Below are 19,301 nucleotides of genomic sequence, written 5' to 3'. Positions count from 1 at the left end.
ACAGCAGCCTCTGGCTAGTGGGTTCAGGCTCCAGCACCAGGAGTCTGGTCAGTTTTCCCAGCCCTGCCCGTGGGGGTGTTTCCTGGTTCAGAAATGGGGGAATGTTCCCCCCTACCGCCTCCTCATCAATGGGCCTGTTCAGAACATCAGGCTCCAAGTTGAATGTGTCCCAGGAGGTTTATCACACTCTGTGTCCCCACCACACCTCTCCCTATGTGTTTTTTGCTTCTCCCCCTCCACAACAACCAGGGCCGGCTCCAGGCACCAGCGAAGGAAGCAGGTGCCTGGGGCAGCCAATAGAAAGGGGCGGCACTCCGTCCGTTGTTGGGGCGGCATGTCCAGGTCTCCTGTGGCGGCACTTCGGCGGCAGGTCCTTCACTCCCCCTTCCTCTTCGGCGGCCACTCAATCGGGTTTTCCTTTTCCCCGCCCCCCATTCGCCACTTGAAGCGGCAAAAAAGCTGGAGCCGTCCCTGACAACAACCCCCCTGCAGCTCCCTGAAAATCTCCTACCTGAGCTGGCTCCATCACAGCCAGCTCCCTTCCCTGTCCCCTGGAAGATGGGACGATCTAGAGTGAAACGTGGACGTGATTCCTCAGCCTGTCAGGGCGAGAGGGGCGATAGGGGCAGGTTACAGAACAGGCTTGAGTCCATATCACACCCCGATTCCCCCCAGGCTCTCTCCCTGCAGACAGACGCTCTGGGCTCTGCCAGGCTGGGAAAACCCTCAGTCACTTTATCACAATACAGATCGGGGGCAGGGACAGGCAGGCAGAGGCTGATCCCATTGGCCCATCTGCACTCACCCCCTGCCAGAGCCAGCAGTGACTCCGGTCTGACACCGGTGTGGCAGAGATCTGAATCCTGCAGGGAAATGAGATCAGGGCAGCCCCCAACACTCAATAATACATCGGGAGCAGGGTGTGCGGGGGGGCTGGATATTTGCCTTGGTGCTTCTGAGCCCTTGGGCAGAAGCCTCCACCGACCCCCAAAGCATCATTAACTAGTTGCGGTAAAAGAATTCCCCTCTGGCTGCTGGATGGGGAAGCTTCTCACCCTCTCCTGCCCCATGGGGTGGGGGAGCTGCCTTTGCATCTCTCCCTCTCATTTTCCCGACCCCTCCCTTCCCCAGCCAGTCTGCTCTTGCTCTCAGACTTCTCCCAGCCTCCCCTCTCCACATCCCCCCTTTCCCTCTTAGTGCCGGGTGCCCCCCCCCCACTCAGAGTTTTCTTCTATTGCAGCCCTGTTCCTATCCAGCCCATAAGTCTCCCCAGATTATCCTGCATCGCCCCATCCTCCCTCCAGCAACCCCCTACCCCCATCCCATCCTGCCCCTCACACATCCCTGTTTCCCCTCAATCCCCCCTTATCTGCAACCCACCACCCGGCTCCCCCCGCCCCGCACACACCGGGAGCTGGCGGCAGCTTTCCCGGGCCCAGGGCAGGGGAGCCCTGGGGCCAACCCCCCTGCAGCCCAGGTGTGACTGGGCGGGGGCGGGTCTCTCTCACCTTCCCTCCGAGCGGGGCCCCCTGGGGCAGGGGCCGGGCCGGGAAGGGGCCTGGCCGGGCTGGGGGCTCTGCCCTGGGAGAGGCTCCTGGGGAGCAGCGGGAAGGGCCCTGCTGGAGATTCCCCTCTCCCGGCTGCAGCCCGGGCTCCGGGCTCCCAGCACCAGCCGCCGGGGCTCGGGGATCTCGCCAGGAGCCTGGAGCCAGAGTCCCCGCAGCGGCTGCGAGTCACTTCCTGCTGCCGGGCCTGAGCCCAGCGATCGCTCCCCCCGGAGCCGCCTCCCAGCTGCTCCTGGGTCCTAGCGATAAACCCATCGCGCTGCAGCCCCCTGCCCCAGACCCTGCCCCCTGGGGCCCCACCGCCCCTGGGCACGGGCAGCTTCTCCCAGCGCTATGTAGGCATCCTGCCTAGAAACCACAGGATCAATGGGGGGACAGAAAGGAGCAGATCCCGGGACGGGGGGAGAAGGGAGGTTTCTAGGGAGACTGGGCATTGTTCCAGACAGGGTCCCTAATGTCTACATGGACACAGGGGTGATGGGTTCGAGTCCTGGTCCTAGAGAGGCTGCCTGGGACACGTTTCTCGGTGACACTGTCCGACTTGGTGTGTGAGTCCCTCGAGTACAAAACTGGTACACACCCCCATCCGTGGCTACCAGCCTTGGTCAGACATACCAGCTCTGCTCCCCTGCTTCTCAGGTCAGGGAGCTGTCAGTACCATGGCAACAGGTTCATTCAGTGATTTGTAGGTCCGGATTCACCCATCCCTGGGCTCTAGGCAACCCCCCTCATGTCTGCCCCTAGGAATCCCAACTATACCTCACCCAGTTGGCGCCCCCATGTGGCCGCTGAGAGCTGGTCCCCATCCAGAGCCTGGATGTCAGCGGCAAAGCTCCGGCCGGCCTGGTTCAGGGTGTCTTGGTGCTCTGCCCACTTCGGATTGGCTCCAGGACCAAAATTTTTCCTGGGGGAACAGGGGTTTCAGCACCACTCACTGACTGGCACCCATTTCGTGGTCAGCCCAAGCTACACTGGATCCCTCCAGGATTAGGGGTCCAGCAGAGAGGGGTTGGGGGGAGTTGATTCAGTAGCTGTTGTGGCCAGAGGGGCCCTGCTCGGAGAGAGGAGGCCGCCTCCATCTCTCTCTGGTTTCCAGCCTGGGTCACAAGCTGCTGTCTCCTCCCTCGGGATCTGGGAGCCCACAAACCACGCAGCTGCTGCTCCCTGAGCAGAGTCTGTGCTGGGGAGAGACCTTCAGCAAAGCCCCCTTTGTGCCCAGCACAGCTGGAGATGTTCACTGGGCCAGAGCAAGAGACTGACTCAGCAACCCAGGGGTTGGGGCACCTGCCTGGGAGGGCCCCGTCCCCTTCCCCAAGGACTCTGTAATGACACCCAACGTGTCCCAGGGTCAGCAGGAGAGATTGAGGGAGCCCGACATTGGATGATCCCATGGCCCAGTGGTGAGAGCACTCTCCCTTGAGAAATATTTAATCATGGGTATTTTTAGTAAAAGTCATGGATAGGTCACAGGCAATAAACAAAAATGCATGGAAGTCCGTGACCTGTCCATGACTTTTACTATAAATACCCATGATGACTAAATCTCTGCTTCTGGGGTCCCGCTACTCTGGGGGGCCCCTGCTCCAGCGGTGGGGGCTGATGGGCCCCAGTGGCCCGCTGCTCAAAGGCCCCTGGAGACCATTCTCCCGATGGTCTCTGGGGCTGCCCTAAGCCGCTGCTCTGGCCGCTCCCGGGACTGCTGCTTCTCGGGCAGTCCCTGAGGCTGCCCTCCCAATACTGATGCTTGGACGCTCTCCGGGCATGGGAATGTTGTATGTTCAAGCAAAATGTATGTCCAAAAATATGTCAGAGGCTCCTGAGTTTCCTGGAATCCTCGGCTCAGACATGGCAGGATGTTGTAAGTAAGAGGAAGTTGGACAGCGGTGGCTTGCTGACTGATCACGGCTAGGGTACTGGTTGACAGAAGAGGGCTTTCCTGACCGGGGCAGAACATGAATCCTATTGGGATACCTCTGGATGAAGTGCCCAAGTTCCCCACAATGTAGGCATATGTCTGTGGTTCACTGCTGGTTCCTTACTATGGCAGTACGACAGGGTTGAAGCTGGTCAGCCAGTGCGTGTTGAAAACTGGACTTTCTAGTCGGCATTCAGCCAGGTGATTGACGGTGATGCACAGCTTGGCCACAGCCACTGGGTTGGATGAGGGCTCTACCTGGCATTGGAAATAGGAATGTTCTGCTGCTTCATTCCATCTAGTGCCAGCTGCTAAGGGTGGGATTCTACAGCAAACCTGGTAACAGGGCTATTCCCCTGGCATAAGTCCCGAAGTGTGGTCTCAGCAGAATGGGTGCAATTTGGGTCACTGAAGACAGCCACCATGTCCTAGCTGAATTCCTCAAGATGCCCTAGCAAGGAGCTGGAAATTCTAGGGGGGGGAAACACCCAGATTAGGGTTTCCCCCACTAATAGGCTGATAATAAACCCCACTTGGGCTTAGTTACTGGGAAATGAACAGGGTCGTAGCATGAACAGGAGCCCGCACTGATTTAGGAAGCCGTGAAATTTCCTGCAGCTGCTGTCTAAGTTGGCCATCAGCAGAATCTTTGGTTCCTGAGAGACCTGGGCCCTGGGTAGTGAGACCTCAGTCTTGGGTGGCAGCCTCTGAAAGATATCCATTACCTCTGAGAAGAGGAAGGCCTTACCAGAGGCCAGTTTCTCAGCAAATCAGGTCTCCGATCTTTCTGTCTTGGGTGGCTCAAACTGGCAGGATCACAACCAGGTTGTGGGTGGTTGTGTCTAATGGTCAGAACCATGGGGATGACCAGGCCTGGAGGGTAGAGTGGAATCAAGCTGGAGACAAGAATTAGGACCACAGGACACCCGGGGTCATCGTCAAGAGCAGAGCTGTAAGCATGAAAAGGAGTCAATTTATGAATTTGCCAGGGTGCCAGATAGATTTCAAAGCTGAAACCTAACACACTAGGCCTATATATAATAGAATCCAACAGAATCCCTTGTATTCAGTGGAGGGAACATTAGCTTACCAGTTTTAATGATGGGTTCTTTTCAGGTCCACTTTTAAGTTGAACTATGTTTCTCACATCAGGACACCTGCTTATCCTCAACCAAACAACAATTTATTAATTCACCCAGAGTCACATCACTATACAATCAGCAGTTCACCACCAAAGTGCAGACACAACCGAAGTGCTAGGTGTATACGACACACACAATACAGTCTTGTAAGCAATTCTCAGAGGCTAGCGTTGAGGCTCAGCAGTTATATCAAGGAACAAAGTACCAAGATTTCGGATTACATTGACTTGTGACTATCAATTCTAAATTCCTAACACATTTATCACACTTCCCAGGGTGCACTTGTCTGCAAGGCACTTTGAAGAGTGTGGTTAGTACAGTTTGACTGGACTGGTCCGAAAGAGACAAGTTTAGAGCATTAAAAACAATTGCTAAAAGCAATTCTTTTCAATCTGTTAGGCCAATTTGCTTGGGCTTACAAAGAAGTTAAAATATGGTTACTTGAGGTCTCACTAGAGAGCACAGACTCAGCAAGATAACTCACAGTAATTTATATGAAAGAACAGAAGGGGAAATACAACCCTTGAAATGAAATCTCATCACTTCTTATCCATATAACCCTGGGCTGGGGGAAGAGTTCTTTCCACATGTCTGGTCCAGGAGTGAGTTGTACTTAGGATTTTTCACTTTCTTGCTGGGTTCAGTCAACTCTTTTTAGCATATGGTGACTTCAGTTTATATACCCTATTTTCAGGGCTCATAGGAAAGGGCCACACATACATTCCTATTGGACTCAGGTCAAATAAGTGCTTAGGTTTTTTCTTTGCTGCTTCCATTGGTATCCAGTAGGTGGCGACAGTGTATCACACATTTCTTCAATCCTTTTTTTAATCAGAGGCTTTATACATTTGATTCATTTCAAGCGGGGGGGCAATTTCATTTCAAGGATTGTATTTCATCATTAGCCCCTCCTATTGATTGGGACACCCCCTTTTAAGCAATTTTTCTTAATATCCCAAAGTTATACCCTGGTTTATATCTTTTTACATTTCTTCTTCCTTGCGCCAGACAATTCTTAGAGTGCAACATTTACAATGAAACCCAACAAAACCTTTATACTCTTCTAAATTTAAAGGACATACTCCATACATTCTTTGATTGTACATAAGCATTTCACCTTATTTAGGACATACAACAGAACAAGAGACATTTTCCACATACGGAAGGATGTAGATCTGATTCACAATCACAACGCAAACAAATGTGCGGATTTTAATTTGGGGGGAAAGAGATGATTCACAGTATATTTGATTTACAAGGAAAGCAATGTATAGTTTATACTTTGGGGTGAAAACATTTTGCATAGGCAAGCAGGGTGTGACCGTAGTTTGGAAACTTGGAGTTCTTTATAACTAGGCTGGGAGGGAGAAAGAGGTTTATATATAAGCAAATTATGAGATATTCTTGCCTAGCTGATTAACAGTGCTCTCATTTAGACATTTTAGTTTCTATTCTTGGGGAGAGGAAATCTCAACCTTGGCTGATCTATGGGTTCTTAGACAAGGTGTGTCATATAATATGAACCATTTTCTTGTTGTCTTTACTTCTTAGGTGGATCCTGTTTTGGGATAAACAGAGGCGGACTTTTCTATTTTTCTGAGGGCCAGAGGGAACCAGTAACTATTAATCACTCAAAGGCATATCTGTTCCCTACATCCATCACAGAGCCAAGGGTGAAAGCCAGGGATCAAAGGCTGAAAGCCAGAGTCAATGGGTATGCCAGAAGCATGTTCAGGAAGCAGAGTCAGGGGTTGGAGAAGGACAGGATGGAGATGGAGAAGGACAGGAACTGGCAGCTGGGCCCAAGAGCAGACTGGTGAGAAGCAGAAAGCAAGAAGAAGGACCAAATGCAGCTGCAGGCATGGAACGCGTTGAGTTTCCAGCGAGCCCCGGCTGCTGCTGGGTCACGTAGTAGCTAGCTCCACCCCTTCACCAATCAGGAAGCGCAATCAATCAGGCACACCTTACCAGATGCCCAGTGAGCTGCTGGGAGGCGGACCCTGCTGCAGCAGGATCTCGGATGACTGTGCTGCTACTGTAGGGAAAGCCCAGGTGAGTGGGATTTTTCAGAGCTTGGGTGCTCTTTTAACACATTGTTCGAGAAGTGAGATTTTAATGTTAGCGGGGGGGCAATTTTAATTGTGCTCCTAACGAGCGATTGGCTAGGAATCCTGGAACCGCATCCACTCTCTGCTCAGTGACTTTCAACTCTTCTACAGGCTCGAATCTGTCATTTCTTTTTCTTGTTTTCACTGCGTTTTATGTACCGATTTTATTAAAAGTCTTTCTAAAAGTCAAAAATCGCTCTTTCTTGTGGGAATTCTCCGATGTATAAAAATGTGAGAGCTCCCACTGAATCTTTTTCCACCATTGAAGTGTTTCTAGGGTATCTCACCCTTGTGGATTCTCCGATGTTTGGTGAGGTAGGAGCTGTTATTGAAGCTTTTCCCACAGTCCAAACATTTATGGGTTTTCTCTCCCATGTGGATTGTCTGATGTGTGATAAGGTGTGATCTCTGAATGAATCTTTTCCCACAGTTGAGGCATGTATGAGGTTTCTCTCCCGTATGAATTCTCTGATGTCTAATAAGGGCTGATCTCTGACTAAAACTTTTCCCACAGTCCAAACATGTATGGGGTTTCTCTCCCGTATGGATTCTCTGATGCGTAATAAGGGCTGATCTCCGAACAAAACTTTTCCCACATTCGAGGCACTTATAATGTCTCTCTCCCGTGTGGGTTCTCTGATGCATAATAAGGTGTGAGCTCTGATTGAAAGTTTTCCCACACTCTAGACATTTGTAGGGTCTCTCTCCTGTGTGAATTCGCCGATGTTTTGTAAGGTGTGAGCTGTGACTGAAGCTTTTGCCACAGTCCAAGCATTTATGAGGTCTCTCTCCCGTGTGGATTCTCTGATGAATAATAAGTTGTGATCTCACATTGAAGCTTTTCCCACAGTCGAGGCACTGATAGGGTTTATCTCCCGTGTGGGTTCTCAGATGCGTGATAAGACTAGAGCTCTGATTGAAACTTTTCCCACACTCAAGACACTTATAGGGTCTCTCTCCCGTGTGCAGTCTCTGATGCGTAATAAGGTAGGAGCTGTGATTGAAACATTTCCCGCAATCCAAACAAATATGGGGTTTCCTTCCTGTGTGATTTTGCTGATGTTTAATAAGGTTTGATCTCACGTTGAATCCTTTCCCGCACTCAAGGCATTTATATGGTCTCTCTCCTGTGTGCAGCCTCTGGTGTGTAATGAGGTGTGAGCTCTGAGTGAAGGTTTTCCCACAGTCCAGGCATTTATAAGGTCGCTCCCCTGTGTGCATTCTACCATGCTTAATAAGGTCTGAGCTCTTACAGAAGGTTTTCCCACAGTCCAAGCATTTATAGGGTTTCTCGCCTGAGTGGTTTCTCCGACATGTAACAAGGTTTCTACTCACATTGAAACTTTTCCTACTCTCTAGGCGTTTATAGGGTTTCTCTTCCTGGTGATATGTCTGTGGGGCTGTGGTTTCCTTGGGATCTTTGCATCCTCCCCCATATTGAATGGATTCATCCGCCCAATAAATGAAATAGTTTCTCAGCTGCCTCTCTGACCTGCACCGATCTCCCCAGGCATTTCCCTGCTCCAAGCGCTGGGGAAAATTCCCTTCAGCTCTTCTCAAAAACCTCTCCTGCGATTCCACTTGCTCAGGACCTTCCCGCTGCTGATTCTCCTTCTTGTTCTCACTCACTGTCCTATCACCTGCTGGGAGAGAGAGAATCCAGACAGGAGTCACTGCCTGTGCTGGGGGGAAAGGACTGAAAGGGGAATAGCAAAGAGGGAAAACACAACACAGTGACTGTTGGGGAGATGGAGACATTGGATTCTGCCGCCACATCCCACCCAAATACTCCAAGGGAAGGAAAGTCAGGGAGGAAATTCCTGACAGCTAACAGGATGGTTTGGAAGCCGTGACTGATACTTGTCTTGATGCTATGACACCTGCTGACTGCAGCCCTGACCTGGGTGAGACGGGGCAGAACTGGGGGCTCTCGCTCACAGCACATTTTGGGAGTCCCAGCTTTTTCCTTCACTCGCCAGATGTTTCTGTGTCAGTTTCCCTGACTCCTCACCTGTGTGGGTGCCTTTCGGGTTCTCCCCTTCCTCTGTGACCTGGCGATCTGGGACCCACGGCTCTTCCCCTCGTTCCAGTCTGGCGATCAGGTCAGGTTTGGGAACAGGAAATCCTGCTCAGGGGGTGAAATCAAAGAAGATCAGGACGCAAGGAGTATTGGTAGAGTATCTGTCACAAAGGGCATTCCCAGATTTTAACCTGGCCCTGTGCTGTGCTGGAGGGGGGGGATGTGGAATCTGAACAAATGGGGACATGGTCACTGAGCCTCCCTGGGAGAGGCAGGCATGTGGGGAGGTGGGGAAAATTGACTCTCACTAGGAGTTCCCAGGATCTGTGCACTCTGGGGGACTTGCTGACGCACATACAGCTCTGGTGTTTTAAACCCCTACCTATTTCCAAATCTGCAGAGCCCAGAGCCCTCCCCATGGATGGAGCTAGTCCCACGAAGGGAGGAGAACAAGGATTCTGTGTGTGAGTGAGCAGTAATACAGGCAGGACAATACATGGCTTCTATCCCCTTGAAAGCTGGAGAGATGGGATGAATTAGCACGTCCATTAGAGCACAACATGGAATTTACCTGCCTCGTGGGCAGCTGGCGAATATGTGCATGCGATGCAAGGAACTCACTGCCCTTAGAGACAAAGTACAGGGTGTGGAGGCTAGAGCGCCTTAACTGGAGGAGCAAAGGGAGATAGAGAGGTACACAAAGGAGACTTTTAGGGACATAGTAGAGCGGTCCCACCTCCTGTCCAACAGCCCCAGTGCTGTTGAGGAAGATGAAAATCTCGGGGCTCGAAAGCATCACGCTGGAACAGAGGGAAATGATCCCATAATTGGGACCCACCTTCAAGATGATGTCATGATATCCTCTGACACTGAGGATACCGCTGGATGTGTGACACCAGATATTAGGAAGAGACAGGTAAAAGTAATGGGGAATTTGAATATTACAAATATAGATAGTTGGGTTTGTGATGATCAAGAGAACAGCATGGTGCATTGCCCACTGCATGCAAAGGCAGTAGATCTCACAAGACATCTAGATAGCCTTACAAGTAGTGTTGGAGAGGAGCTGATGGTCATGGTACTTGTAGGTAACAATGATACAAGGAAAGGTAGGACGGTGTTCCTGGAGGCCAAAGTTAGTCTGCTAGGTAAGAGATTAAAGTCCAGGACCTCCATGGTAGCATTCTCTGAAATGCTTCCAGTTACACGCACAAGGCCAGGAAGATAGACAGAACTGCAGGGTCTCAATGCATGGACGAAATGATGGCGTAGGAAGGAGATATTTAGGTTTATTAGGAACTGGAGAATTTTTTGGGTAAGGAGGAGACTTTATAGGAGGGATGGCCTCCCACTAAACCAAAATGAAACCAGACTGCTGGCATGTAAAATTAAAAAGTTTGTAGAGGGGTTTTTAAACTAAGGGCGGGGGAGAGCCTTGGATCGGGTGAAGACATCCCTTAGGGATGAATTTATTAAAGGGGTAGCTTTATATCCTAGTATCGAGGCTAGGGAAGGAGTTGGTAAAGTACAGGTAGGAGCTAGAGAGGAACAGTTACACAAAAAAGTGTCCCACTGAAACATAAAACATGAAGGTAAGCATATTGAGGAAACGTACAAGTGCTTATATACAAATGCTAGAAGTCTACAAATACTAATATGGCTGAACTTGAGTGCATGGATTAAATGAGGTTATCGATATAACAGGCGTTGCGGAAACTTGGTGGAATGTGGGTAATCAATGGGACACAGTAATACCAGTGTACAAAATATATAGCCATGATAGAGTATGTTATGCCGGTGGGGCAGTGGTGCTATTATATAATAAAAACCAAACAAACAAACAAACAAAACCAGAGGCAAATAGTGTGAAATTCTAAAATGAATCAAACTGTAAATTATGGATAGAAATTCCATGTTTGAATATTAAGAGCATAGCAGTAGGAATATGCTACTGACCACATGGCCAGGATAGTGACAGTGATTGTGATATGCTAAGGGAGGTCAGAGAGGCTACAGCAGTAGAAAATGCAAAAGTAATGGGGGATTTCATCTATCCTCATATTGATGGGGTAAATGTCACCTCAGGGCATGATTCAGAGATAAAATTTCTAGACACTATAAGTTACTGTTGGTTGGAGCAGCTAGTCCTTGAACCCACCAGGGGAGAGGCAATTCTTGATTTAGTTCTAAGTGGAGGACAGGATCTGGACCAAGAGATAACTATAGCTGAACTGTTCAGTAAAAATGACCTGTAATGTAATTAAATTTAATATCCTTGTAGGGTGGAAAACACCAAAAAGTCTAACTTCAGTATCGGGCAAATTGGTTGAATCTATACTAAATAACAGAATTATCAGACCCTCAGATGAACACAATATATTGGGGAAGAGTCAACACAGCTTTTGTAAAGGGAAATCATGCCTCACCAATCTATTAGAATTCTTTGAGGGAGTCAACAAGCATTGTGGACAAGGGCGATCCAGTCGACATAGACTTGGACTTTCAGAAACCCTTTAACTAAGTCTCTTACCAAGGTTATTAGGGAAACTAAAAGTAATGCGATAAAAGGGAAGGTCTGCTCATGGATCAATCATTTGTTGAAAGATAGGAAACAAAGGGTAAGAATAAATGGTCAGTTTTCACAATGGAGAGAGGTGAATAGTGGGGCCCCCAAAGAATCTGTACTGGGACCTCTGTTATTCAACATATTCATTAATGATCTGGGAAAAGGGATGAATAGTGAAGTGGCAAAATTTGCAGATGATACAAAATTGTTCAAGACAGATGAGTCTAAAGCAGACTGTGAGGAGTTACAGAAGGATCTCACTGAACCAGGATATTGGGCACCAAAATGGCTGATGAAATTCAAGGTTCATAAGTGCAAAGTAGTGCACATTGAATATGTATAGTTAGGATTATTTTTTCCAGTGGTAAGTTCTAAATTAGCTGTTACCAATCAAGAAAAAGATCTTGGAGTCACTGTGGATAGTTCTCTGAAAACTTCTGCTCAATGTGCAGCAGCAGTTAAAAAGGTTAACAGTATGTTAGGAACTATTAGAAAAGGGATAGAAAATATCATAATGCTACTATATAAATCCATACTGCACCCACATCTGGAATGCTGTGCCCAGTTCTGGTAGCACCACCTCAAAAAAGGAATAGTGGAACTGGAAAAGGTTCAGAGAAGGGCAACAAAGATAACCAAGGGTATGGAATGGCTTCCATAATAGGGGTGACTAAAGAGATTAGGGCTGTTTAGTTTAAAAAAAAGATGACTAAGGGGGGATCTGACAGAGGTCTATACAATCATGAGTGGTTTGCAAAAACTGAATAGAGAAGTGTTATTTACCCTTACATATAATACAAAACCAGGGGACACCCGATTAAATTAACAGGCAGTAGGATTAATACACACAAGAGGAAGTTCTTTTTTCACACAACGCACAGTTAACCTGTGGAACTCATTGTTGATGGATGTTGTGATGGCCAAAAGTATAACTGGGTTCAAAAAAGAACTGGAAAACTTCATGGAGAATAGGTACAGCTAGAGCTATTAGCCAAGAAGGTCAGGGATGAAACCCAATGCTTGGAGTGATGGCAAACAACTAGCTAACAGAAGCCGGGAATGGAAGACAGGTGCGGGTCACTCCATAATTGCCCAGTGTCTGAACACTCCCTATGAACCTCTGGTACCGGCCACTGTCAGAGACAGGATACCATGCTAGATGGACCATAGTCTGATCCAGTATGGTAACTGTTATGTTCTTACGTTTCTGATTCACCTAGCCCACTGGAGGGGGTATGGAGATGAAAGTCTCTCTCATGCTGCAGCTGTGGACTCTAGGACCTAGTCCCCCCTAATCCAACTGAGCAGGGAAGACCCTGACCAGATTCAGACACGCAGACCCCACGGCTTCCAATAACTGAGGGAATGGGAATCCCTTACCCAGCGAGGTCACCGTCTCATAGTTCTCCTGCATGACATCCCTATAAAGGGCTCTCTGAGTGGGGTCCAGCAGAGCCCCCTGCCCCTGAGTGAAATACACAGCCACCTCCTCGAAGGTCACTGGCATCTGAAACAACAAGAGTCCCCCATTCAGTGCCTGCTGCCCCAGCCACAATCCCACTAATCACACAGGAGAAAGGATAAACAAATGGAAGCTCTGGGGGTGACAGAGTAGCAGAATCCCACCCCCATCCTGCTCAGAGCAGTCAGGCGGCTTCAGGGGATGGGAAGAAGGTGAGAGCTCCTTGTCCCCCCCAGCACACAGAGCAGGGTAGCGTCTTCTCATTTCCCACACACCTGCCACAGGCTGATATGGGAAGCAGAGCTCTGAGCAGGGGACAGGGACAGGAATCCCAACAGCATCCCTTCGTATTTCACAGCAGCCTCTGGCCAGTGGGTTCAGGCTCCAGCACTGGAAGTCTGGTCAGTTTTCCCAGCCCTGCCCGGGGGTGTGTGTTTCCTGTTTCAGAAATGGGGGGACATTTCTCCCCGCCACCGCCAATGGACCTGTTCAGAAAATCAGGCTCCAAGTTGAATGTGTCCCAGCAGGTTTATCACACCCTGTCCCATCCCTGCCTCCCTCTGTGTGTTTCCTGCCCCTCCCCCTCTGCGGCAAATCCCCCTGCAGCTCCCTGAAAATCCCCTACCTGAGCTAGCTCCATCACAGCCATTTCTCTTCCCTGTCCCCTGGAAGACAGGACGATCTGGAGCAAAATGTGGACGTGATTCCTCAGCCTGTCAGGGCGATAGGGGCAATGGGGGAAGTTTCAGAAGGGGCTTGAGTCCATTTCACACCCCGATTCCCCCCAGGCTCTCTCCCTGCAGACAGACGCTCTGGGCTCTGCCATGCTGGGAAAACCCTCAGTCACTTTATTACAACACAGACCCGGCCCCTCCCAGCACTGAACACCTGAGACACTTTTAACCCCCCCCCTCCCCCGCAGGGACATAGTCACTAAGACAAATGCTAGAAAAGAGCAAACTCAAAGGAGCTACTTTGGGGGATTCCCCCTGGGGCTGCACGTCCCCCCAGCAGTGCGGGCACTTGAGGGTGGCAGAACCTGTTTTTTCCTCTGTCAGCTCCTCCCCTTGTTCCCAAGAGAGTCAGTCTGCCCACAGGTGATGTAGGGAATGAGGCTTGGAGACTCTCTTCTCCCTTCGTGCTCCTGCTGCCCCTTTCAGTCTCTCCACTCTCCCTTTCTGTCTCATTCCCTGTCTCCCTTCCCTCTGCCTGGGAGAACTGGTTACTGCTCCATTTACATGGGCATTTGCTCTCTAGTAAACAGATATGCTACTACAACAGCTATGTCTGTGTCACTGAGGGCAGCAGCTCTGGGACCCGCAGACACACGGGGAACCCTTCCCCCTCTGGTACAAACTCACCAGCTGGTCCCTGAAAGGGGCCCTTTGTGCAGAGTCACTTTCCTGCCTGGCCCCAGCCCTTTCCCCCAGGTCTCTCCCCATCACCTGCAGGCTGTGGCTCAGGGGCTGGTGTGGGCAGAGCCCCAGGGGCTGGTTCCAGGCACGGTGAAAGTCCCTACCAGTGCTGGGCATAGACAGGGACTTTAATGAAGGTCTGTCCCCGGTACAGCCCCAGATGGGGAGCAGCAGTTTCACAGTCTGGTAGAGGAGGCAGCAGTATCTGACCCAGGCAGCTCAATTCAAGGGCTCTAACATGAGGAGCAGAGAGACACGCACCAGCCTCCTCCTCTCCCTTAGCAATAGTCAGAGCCCTCTGGTGGCAGCAGCTAATGACTGAGCCTCCCTGTGCTACCCCTGCAGCCCCCAGGGCCAGGCAGGCAGAGGCTGATCTCATTGGCCCATCCACACTCACCCCCTACCAGAGCCAGCAGTGACTCCGGTCTGACACCGGTGTGGCTGAGATCTGAATCCTGCCCGGAAATCAGACCAGGGTCCTGGGCAGCCCCCAACACTCCGCCCCCAACACTCATATCTTGACTTTAGCAAAGCTTTTGATACGGTCGCCACAGTATTCTTGCCAGCAAGTTAAAGAAGTAAGGGTTGGATGGATGGACTATAAGGTGGATAGAAAGCTGGCTAGATTGTCGGGCTCAACGGGTCGTGATCAACGGCTCGATGTCTAGTTGGCAGCAGGTATCAAGCAGAGTGCCCCAGGGGTCAGTCCTGGGGACGGTTTTGTTCAACAACTTTATTAATGATCTGGAGGATGGCGTGGATTGCACCCTCAACAAGTTCGCAGATGACAGTAAGCTGGGGGGAGAGATAGCTAAGCTGGAGGGTAGGGATAGGGTCCGGAGTGACTTAGACAAATTGGAGGATTGGGCCAAAAGAAATCTGATGAGGTTCAACAAGGACAAGTGCAGAGTCCTGCACTTAGGAAGGAAGAATCCCATGCACTGCTACAGACTAGGGACCGAATGGCTAGGAAGCAGTTCTGCAGAAAAGGGCCTAGGGGTTACCCGTGGACGAGAAGCTGGATATGAGTCGACAGTGTGTCTTTGTTACCAAGAAGGTTAACAACATAGTGGGCTGTAATAGTAGGAGCATTGCCAGCAGACTGAGGGAAGTGATTATTCCCCTCTATTCGGCACTGGTGAGGCCACATCTGGAGTATTGCGTCCAGTTTTGGGCCCCCCACTACAGAAAGGATGTGGATAAATTGGAGAGAATCCAGCAGAGGGCAACGAAAATGATTAGGAGTCTGGGGCACATGACTTACAAGGAAAGGCTGAGGGAACTGGGGTTATTTAGTCTACAGAAGAGAAGAGTGAGGGGGGATTTGATAGCTGCCTTCAACTACCTGAAGGGGGGGTTCCAAAGAGGATGGAGCTAGACTGTTCTCAGTGGTGGCAAATGACAGAACAAGGAGCAATGGTCTCAAGTTGCAGTGGGGGAGGTCTAGGTTGGATATTAAGAAACATTATTTCACTAGGAGGGTGGTGAAGCACTACATAGGGTTACCTAGTGAGGTGGTCGAATCTCCATCCTTAGAGATTTTTAAGGCCTTGCTTGACAAAGCCCTAGCTTGGATGATTTAATTAGTGTTGGTCCTGCTTTGAGCGGGGGTTGGACTAGATGACCTCCTGAGGCCTCTTCCAACCCTAATCTTCTATGATTCTGTTCTTCTTCTATGATTCTATGAGACAGACCCCAAAATCATGAGTGTGTCTTAAAAAAATAAAATAAAATAAATTGGGAGCAGGATGTGTGTGGGGGGGTGGGGGTGGGGGGAAGCCTGGATATTTGCTTAGTAGCTTTTGAGCCCTTAGGTGGAAGCCTCCACCTACCCCCAAAACATCATTGACTAGTTGTGCTCAAGGAATTACCCTCTGGCTGTGGGGTGGGGCAGCCCCTCACCCTCTGCTGCCCCATGGGGTGGGGGAGCTGCCCTTGTATCTCTCCCTCTCATTCTCCCCGATTCCTACGCTGTTTCTCTCCCTCCCCCAGCCAGTCTGCCCTTGCTCTGTCTCCCCCAGCCTCCCCTCCACACATCCCCCCTTTCCTTCGCAGTGCCCCCCCCAGTTTTCCTCTATTGCAGCCCCGTTCCCATCCGCCCCATAAGTTTCCCGATTGCCCTGCATTGCCCCACCCTCCCTTCAGCAACCCCCTGCCCCATCCCATCCTGCCCCCTAAAATCCCCCCTTATCCTGACACCCCCCCCGGCCCTCTTCAGCCCGGTATCGGCTCCGCCGTGTCACTGTTCCAGCCCCAGCGCGGCGCGGGCTGGCTCCCCCGTCCCGGCACACACCGGGAGCTGGGAGCAGCCTGGGACCAAACCTCCCCCTGCAGCCCTGGTGTGTGGGGGGGCACCGCTCCCTGCGGGTGGGGGGATCTCTCTTACCTTCTCTCCAAGCGGGGCCCGCCCTGGGACAGGGGCTGGGGGCTCTGCCCTGGGAGAGGCTCCTGGGGAGCAGCGGGAAGGGCCCTGCTGGAGATTCCCCTCTCCCGGCTGCAGCCCGGGCTCCGGGCTCCCAGCACCAGCCGCCGGGGCTCGGGGATCTCGCCGGGAGCCTGGAGCCAGAGTCACCGCAGCGGCTGCGAGTCACTTCCTGCTGCCGGGACTGACCCCAGCGATCGCTCCCAGCCGCATCCCAGCTGCTCCTGGGTCCTAGCGATAAACCCACCGCGCTGCAGCCCCCTGCCCCAGACACTTGCCATCATGGGCTCCATACAGAGGCAGCTTCTCTCAGCATTAAGGGGGCATCGTGCATAGAAGCCAATGCACCCATGGGCGGACAGACAGGAGATGATTCCAGGGATCGGGAGATGGGGTGTATGTGGGGAGACTTGGGCTTGTTACCTGGTGCACGGGAGTCTGGGTGCCACTCACTCAGTGTCACCCTGGTGCCCCACTTGTTTCGTGGTGGAGCGCCTTGGTCACAGCTGCATGGGCAGTGGGGCAGCCAGCACTGCTCCTCCTCACCGCTGCAGTGTGGACAGCCTCCTGACACCTCCCTCCTCTCCTCCACCTACACACACAAATTGGGCCCTAGACTAATGCCTAAATTGCCAGTGTCTTAATCTGGGCCTGAGCTCCCTTGATCCCTCCAGGGTTGGGGTTTTGGAGAGGAGGGGACTTGACTCATTAGCTGTGCCCAGCCGCGGCGGGGGCTTTTGCTGGGCCAGAGAGAGAGAACAACTCTGTAGTCCAGGGGGCACCTGGCTTGGAGGGTCCTGTCTCCTTCTTTAATGACTCATCCAAAGTGCTACGGGAAGACACATTGAGGGAGTCCCATACCAGAAGATCCCATGGCCCAGTGGTGAGAGCACTCTCCTAAAAGCTGTGAGGGGACCCTGATCAAATCCTTTCTGCAGGGGGGGATTGAACCTGGGTTTCCCACAGCAGGGTGACTGCTCGAACTCCTGGGTTGAATGTTTAAAGGAGGAATCCCCCACGCACACTCCTCTCCTATGGCTACATGGAGCGAAGCGCCTGTCTAACTCACTTGCTCCCACAAGGAAAGAGCTTAGGAACCTGCCTTCCTTCCCAACTGTGCATTCACAATCAGACACAAGTGCTGTGATGCTACTCAGGGCTGGGTGTTCCCTCGCTGTCACCAGCATGAGGGAGTCTTGCCTTTGCCAGTTGGGTGTTAGCACCTTAACACAACCAGCCTCTCAGCCACCAGACTTCTCTCCCCTGGGCTACACCAGTCCCACCTTTTCCCTCCAGGTTGACAACAGATGCACCCCAGCTCCTGCTTCCCTTCAAAGTTTCCCCCTGTGGTATCACTGGATATCCACAGACATTCCAGTTCCATTGTTCCCAGAGGAACAGCGTACCCTGGTTTACCAGTTTCACCATATGCCACCACTCCAATATCTCATGCAGCACTGGAGTCTGATGATATTAAAAAAAAAAAGTTTCTTAAGGATAGAGATTCAAATAGAAACAAGTGTGAGGTACTCCTGTTGGAATTCTGCACCAAAAAAATTACAAATTCTGCACACAATATTTTAAAATTCTGCTGGGGATTCTCTTCCTTGTTCTCACTGCCTGTCTCATCACCTGTTGGGATAGGGAGTGAGAATCCAGACAGGACCCATTCTCTGTGCCAGGGAGAGAGGACAAAGAGAGGAACAGTAAAGAGAGGAAAACACAAGAACTGTTGGGCGGAGAAATTGGAGTCTGTCTTCAGTCCCATCCAGACAGCAGAGGGGAAGCAAAGGCAGGGAGGGACTGGGAGTTCCTACCAGTTGTTGGCCAGGATGGGTGTGAAACTGTGTGTGACATCTGCCATGAAGATAGGACATCTGCTAGTTACAACCCTGACCTGGAGAGATGAGGTGGAACTGGGGAATCCCTCTCATAACATTTCTGGAGGCATCTGGCACTAATCAGAGGGTTTCTCTACCAATTTCACTGATACTTTGCCTGTGCAAGTTCCTCTCCTAGCTTTCCTCAGCGCGCTGGAGATTGGGGACCACCAGCTCTTCCCCTTGTTCTAGCTGGGTGATCAGGTCAGGTTCGGGAATGGGGGTCAAATCAGGATGCATCATGTTTGTTTAGTTTGTCAGAGGAACATTCCTTGATTCTGCACTGTGCTGGGAGGGGGCCATGGAATCTGAATGGGTCTGAACCGAGGGGAACATGGTCACTGAGCCCCAGATGTCTGTTTAGGTGTATGTGTGTGGGGGTTGCACCCCCAGGAGGGGCACTTTCTGTGTCCCCCATGACCGGGGGAGCTGGCTTTCCCCACCCACCCCCCACGGCCGGAGGGCCTGGTTCTCTCTGCAGCTCTGGGGCCGATGAAGTTCGCTCTCCCCCAGCACTGCCACCCCGGCCCCAGAGGAGTTCTGTGCCCCCGCAGATTGGGGGATCCCGTGTCCCTGCTTGCCCCTCCCCACGCACATCCCTGGGTGCAGCGGCATTGTGCATTAAAGCATCTACCTCAGTGTGGGATGGAAAGGGGGTGACTTCAATATCCCGGGGACAGCGGACGGGGGATTTCTATGGGGACTGGGGATTGTTCCCAAGGGTCTCCAAAATCAGAGGGGATGCAGGGCAATGGGGGCCTGGGTCTGGCAGTGCTTAATTTGTGCCAGATCTAAGCCCCGGCACC

At 51.3% G+C, this 19,301-nt stretch overlaps 1 protein-coding gene across 1 annotated transcript in view; it reads right to left on the bottom strand.

Moving 5' to 3' along the window:
* LOC128847263 (zinc finger protein 436-like) overlaps positions 1-19,301 on the bottom strand; it is a 29,277-nt gene that overhangs the window by 9,829 nt on the left and 147 nt on the right. Inside the window, exons 2-5 of the mRNA XM_054046655.1 lie at positions 13,404-13,491; positions 12,697-12,823; positions 8,742-8,855; positions 7,018-8,373 (exon numbers count right to left, since the gene is read on the bottom strand). Coding sequence (XP_053902630.1) covers positions 7,018-8,373; positions 8,742-8,855; positions 12,697-12,823; positions 13,404-13,491 — 1,685 coding nt within the window. The remainder of the gene's footprint in view (positions 1-7,017; positions 8,374-8,741; positions 8,856-12,696; positions 12,824-13,403; positions 13,492-19,301) is intronic.

Source organism: Malaclemys terrapin, chromosome 13 (assembly GCF_027887155.1).
Source record: "Malaclemys terrapin pileata isolate rMalTer1 chromosome 13, rMalTer1.hap1, whole genome shotgun sequence".
NCBI classification, from domain to species: domain Eukaryota; kingdom Metazoa; phylum Chordata; order Testudines; family Emydidae; genus Malaclemys; species Malaclemys terrapin.
The sequence above is the reverse complement of the archived record's forward strand: the minus strand, read 5'-3'. Positions and strand labels throughout refer to the sequence as shown.